This window comes from Vipera ursinii (genome assembly GCF_947247035.1).
Source record: "Vipera ursinii genome assembly, chromosome: Z".
In the NCBI taxonomy this organism is placed as follows: Eukaryota; Metazoa; Chordata; class Lepidosauria; order Squamata; family Viperidae; genus Vipera; species Vipera ursinii.
The window spans coordinates 51024132-51030131 of NC_139517.1; the positions used below are offsets into that span (position 1 = coordinate 51024132).

Consider the following 6000-nt stretch of genomic DNA (forward strand, 5'->3'; position numbering starts at 1 on the left):
TCTAAATCTTTATAAAAATATTAACAAACATTTGTCCATCTGTGTATATGTTTTCAGAATTTTTTTTCCATACTCTGGCACTTTATTTTCCTTCCCTTTCTGTAAGTAATTATAATCCTATAATTACATTTACTACAATTTAATCAATCAATCAAAATAGAGCTGGAAGGGACCTTGGAGATCTTCTAGTCCAATCCCCTGCTAAGGCAGGAGACCCTATACCAGGGATAGGCAACTGTGGCTCTTTTATGACTCGTGGACTTCAACTCCCAGAATTCCTGAGTCAGCCATGGCTCAGGAATTCTGGGAGTTGAAGTCCACGAGTCATAAAAGAGCCAAGGTTGCCTACCCCTGCCCTATACCATTTCAGATAGGCTGTTGTCCGGTCTTTTCTTAAAAACCTACAATGATGAAGCACCTACAACTTCTGAAAGCAAGCTATTCCATTGGTTACCTGTCCTTACTGTTAGGAAGTTTCTCCTTAATTCAGAGTTGCTTCTCTAATTGATTAGTTTCCATCCATTGTTTCTTGTCTTGCCCTCTGGTGCTTTGGAAAATAAGTTGACCCCCTCTTCTTTGTGGCAGCCCCTCAAATACTGGAATACTGCTGTCATGTCATTCCTAGTCATCCTTTTCTATAGACCAGACATGTTAAACTCGCGATGTCACCTGATGTCATGTGACGTATCAGAGCTTTTTTGCCATTGCCGGCAATGGGGTGGGTGCAGTTTCTTCAAGATGCATCTGGCCGTGGGCCGGCAGTCTGACACCCCTGCTCTAGATTAACCATACCCAATTCCTGCAACCATTCTTCATATTTTTTTTTTGTCTCCAGGCCTTTCATCATTTTAGTTGCTCCTCTCTGAAGTTTTTCAGTCTCAACATCTTTTTTGTAGTGTGGTAACCAAACTGGATGTAGTATTCCAGGTGCAGTCTTATTAAAGATTTATAAAGCAGTACTAATACTTCACGTGCTTTTAATTCTATGCCTCTGTTTATACAACCAAGGGTCATATTAGTTTTTTTGGCTGCTGCTGCACACAGCTGACTCATGTTTAAATGATTGTCCACACAGAATCCAAAATCCCTCTCACAGTTACTGTTTTTGAGCTATGTTTAACCTAATCTGTACTTATGCTTTTGATTCTTCCTGCCTAGGTGTAAAACCTTGCTTTTCCCCACATTTAACTTGTTGGATAGGGCCTATTGTTCAAGTCTGTGAAGATCTTTTTGGATCCTGAGCTTGTCTTCTGGCATGGTGACTATTGTTGCCAAGTTAGTGTCATCTGCAAATTGGATGAGTTCTCCTTCTGTTCCTTCATCTAAGTCATTTGTGAAGATACTGTATTGGGCTTAAAATGGAACTTTATTGTATCCCACTCCTTCCCTACATTTAGAAGTAGTACCATTAAGGACTACTCATGGAGTACGGTTTTTCAGCCAGTTACAAATCCATCTAGTGGTGATGCAGCCTATCCCATATTTTTTTAGCTTACCAAGAAGTGGGTTGTGGTCTACTTTGCCTTACTGAATTCTAGGTATAATATGTCAATCACATTTTGCTGGTCTACTAATTTAGTCACTTTGTCAAAGAATGAAATAAGATTGGTTTGGCATGATTTGCTTTTAACAAACCCATGCTGGCTTCTAGTTATGACTTTATTTGTTTTGAGATATTCACAGACCTGATTTTTTATTATTTTTTCCGGTTATCTTCCCAGGTATTGATGTTAAGCTGATTGGTGTGTAGTTTCCTGGGTTTGTTATTTTTCCTTTTTTGAAGATAATAATCACATCAGCCCTTTTCCAATCCTCTGGCAATTCCCCGGTACGCCAGGATTTTTGAAAGAGATGGTACAATGGTTCTGAGATTACATCTGCCAGCTGCTTCAGAACTCTGGGACGTAATCTGTCAGGTCCTAGTGATTTATATTGATCAGGGTCAAATGATGAATATGCAAAACCATTTTCTTGCTTATTTTAATTTCTATTTCTAGTCTCCCTTTTGTAGTAGTTTTTTGTGGTATGTTGGGCAATAATTTCTTTTTATGTGAAGAATGAATTAAGCAGTTCTGCTTTCTCTCTACTGCCTGTTACTTCCTTGCCATTTTCTCTCTTTAGTGGACAGACTGTTTCCTTGACTTTTTTCTTTTTCTTTTTATATTGAAAGAAACTTTTTTATTATCCTTGACTTTTGTTGCAAGTCTTTGTTAATTCTGACCCTTGCATTCTTGGCTTCATCTTTGCAGATTTGGGCTATCTGCTGATATTCTCCCTTAGTTATGTGTCCCTCTTTCCATTTTTTGTGCTTATACTTTTTGTCTTGCAGTGTATCAGAGAGAACTTTGTGCAACCATGCTGGTTTCTTCTTGGATTTCTTGCTTTTCATTTTTAGTGGTTTTATATTGGACTTGGCTTTTATGATCATATTTTTCAATGTTTCCCATGCTTCTTGAGTTATTTTCCCCTTTAGGAGTTTTATTCATGGAATTTTTCTTTTCCTACGTAGACAAACCTGAGAGGTGTAATAAATGGTTTGATGTGCTCTGTGATATAGACATTAGTAGTAGGTCAGTAAATGTTATTGTTTCTGTGAAAAATAGTTAGAAATATTTGGCTGCGATTATAAAAAGTTTTGGGAGTTGGCTGTGTTCCTGAAAAAGTTAACAACCTGATAGGCTGGAGTCAGATATAAATTCATTTACAAAAACTCAAGGGTTTGGGAAGTTTTATTTATCTGAAACTGAGTTAGAGAATTTATAGTTTTTGATATTACCAATGCCAGTGCTGGCTGTGTAATTTTTTTCCTATATTATTGGATTCTAGTAGCACTATTCCATGGTGAAGATATAATAAAAATTCTTGCATGATATTGTAAATAATATGGATAGAGTTTTCCAAATATATAGTTTTTCATACCATCATTTATATAGACTTAATGTTATCAGCAGGAACATGGTCTGAATGCTTTAACAACAGAAATCCATGTGCTGCATTGTCAGGGGAATCTTGATTACAATTATTTTTATTAAAGAAGAACATTCAGGAATTTGATTATTTTTTCCTTAGGTGATTAAGGCTGTTGAAGAAGGTTATCGTTTGCCAAGTCCCATGGACTGCCCAGCTGCTCTCTATCAGCTAATGTTAGATTCCTGGCAGAAGGACCGAAATAACAGGCCCAAATTTGATGAAATAGTCTGCATATTGGAAAAGCTCATTCGGAATCCCAGTAGCCTGAAAACATTGGTGAACACATCAAGCAGGTATAAAATCAAATTCATGCTATGCTATCTTTCTTTCATTGATGGTATGTCTCTCTGGTTTGATGAAATATCTCAGTTTTTGATTATTGTCAAAATACAAGCTATTTTTCTCATTTGGAAAGAGATGGTACAAAAGTACCTACCCTTAGTTGTTTCATGTTTACATGTGTTGTTCCAAAACAGAAATGGAGAATGTAGGAAACATGAGCTAGTTGTAGGCTCCCAGAACCTCAAATTTCAACAGCATTTTTTTATTTCTTGAAAATGAAATCAAAGTTAAATTAAATGGATAAATATTTTACTACTTGTGATATGTATATTTTGTTTTTGAAAACAAATTTAAAAGAATCCATTATTTTTTTATTTTTACAGAATGTGCCATATTTACAAAACTGGCCAATTTTAATACTTTAATACTTCTGTTATAGTGAGGAATAGAGCTTATAGCAAGTTTCAGAATTCACGCTCTTTGTTATAATTATGCTCTTAGTTATAATCAAATTATAATAAGTTAAAATATGTATATATAACTAATTGGTTGAACTGACAACAGGCAACTGATTGGGCACCTAATCAAAATCAATATTCTGATTTAATATAAAGATTGCAGCATGGATAGAAAAGCAAAATTCATGAGATGATTTTGAATCATTGATGGCAGTAACTCCAGCCAACATGTTCAATAATGCAGTAATGTAGGAATATACAAGCTGTAGTTCATCAAAATCAGAGGGCTAAAGGCTCACTGTCCTTGGTTTATAGATTGTTGTATTTAAAATAGGAATGCATTTAACAACTTTATAATGCTGCATGTTCAAAGAACAGAAAAATAAAAAAAATCAAAATATAGTTCAAATATTTGAAAACTAAGCTATGCCTGGGTTATTGAAAATCCAATCCCTATGGTTTATTTGGAAAAAATAACATCTATTGTAATTATATTTTTATAATAATAACAAAAATGAGCAAATCTGCCACACCTGTTTATAAGCTTTTTTAAAAAAATAATAAAGATCTAAAGATATTTTTTTAATGTGCAGGACATAGATATTTTCTCTATTTTATTTCCTTCCTTTCTTTTTGCCATTCCTCTTTTTCTATATTTTCCTACTCAAAAACATTCCATGATGACTGTGGCCTGTATAATTTAATAATTGGCCTCCAATTAATTTTATCACCTGAATATTGCAATTTAGTATAAGTTCCTTAGAAAATTGACAAATGCTGATATTATTTAAAGAAATGTGATTAAAAATTCATAACAATTTATGTCAGTATTAGCACCTACCATATCCATCAAATAGAATGCATTATGTAAGAAGATGTGCTACATTTATCTTGATGGATGATTAATTATTTTATTTTGTTTATTTATTACATTCATAAGCTTTCTGAATTTTAAGAACTCTGTGACATTATAGGAACAATGGCAGTAGACATAATGCAATAGCATATTCTTCTGCAGCTTTGAAAAGAAACCCACAAAATATAAAACCCAGAAAGCTCCTTATATAAATTATGTATGTAGGACCAATCTAGCTCTCTGACTGTTTAGTAGATCCTCACTGTCACTTTGCAAAGTTTTTGTTAGGCTAAGTTGGGAAGATTGTGAGTAAATCACATCACTCACTCTTAATGCTGTCTGTATATTAGCCAGTTATGAAGATCAGTTTCTAATGTTACAGTATCAACATATTATAATTTTAATAGGTGAATCAATTTGAGAAAAAATATCACCTCCCCCCCAAAAATCAATGATATGAAATCAAAAAAATGCCCCAATCCTGGACTTGATGTTTGTCATTATTTAAAGGCCTGTTTTTTGTTTTGTGGGTTCCTGTAGCAGAGTATTTTAGTCTGGGCTGCTTGTTGTTTAAATGTTTCTTGCTATTTTTATGCTCTAGGCTTTTTAAAAAACTTTGTATGCTGCCCAGAGTCCACTGGAGTTGAGCAGCCAATAAATTTAAATAAATAAATTAGATTTTAAAAATCAGGGAGTGTGAGGAAATGATCCCTCCTAAAATTGACCTGTAGAATATTTATATAGCTAGCTGTGAAGTAAAGCTTTGAAATAGTTAGGCACAAAATCTAATCTTGGGCACCTCCAGGGTTACTACACAACTCTGTTTGCTGGTCTTCCTTCATGTGCAATAATCTTACATCCAACTTTTTAAAAAGATTGTTTTAATGTGTACCTTGGTTTCTCTTTTAGAATTTCAAATTTATTAGGGGAACACAGCCCACTTGGAAATGGGGTCTACAGATCTGTAGGTGAATGGCTGGAAGCCATCAAAATGGGACGGTACACAGAGATTTTCATGGAAAATGGATACAGTTCCATGGATGCTGTGGCTCAGGTGACACTGGAGTGAGTAGAATTCCTGATCATTTCCACTGATACAAGGGAGAGCACTTTGGGTTGGAAGTCAATTAAAAATAAAGGTAGAAAACAATTGAAAGCATTTAAGATTTTTTTTAATTGCAATTTGACTCTAGGGAAAACTCATTTATATCCTATATAAATGATAGCATATCAGAGATAACATTGATTTGTAGGTATCACAGTTGTTGAAAAGATAACATTAGTAACTTTGCACTAATAATTGGTTCGTGTGACTTTGATCATTTCAACAGCATGCCAATTTTGGCATAAGGTGTGTCCTGCTTTTCATATAATAAAGGTACTTTCATCCTAACTGTACAAGGTGTAAGGATTTTCAAGGGGGAAAAAAAGGCT

General features: G+C 34.4%; 1 protein-coding gene across 1 annotated transcript in view; it reads left to right on the top strand.

Moving 5' to 3' along the window:
• The window catches only part of EPHA5 (EPH receptor A5), a gene marked incomplete at its 3' end in the record, with an annotated part of 190333 nt that extends 184698 nt beyond the window's left edge, over window positions 1–5635 (top strand). Inside the window, exons 14-15 of the mRNA XM_083378998.1 lie at window positions 3070–3263; window positions 5476–5635. Coding sequence (XP_083235124.1) covers window positions 3070–3263; window positions 5476–5635 — 354 coding nt within the window. The remainder of the gene's footprint in view (window positions 1–3069; window positions 3264–5475) is intronic.
• Between the last annotated feature and the right edge of the window lie 365 nt (window positions 5636–6000).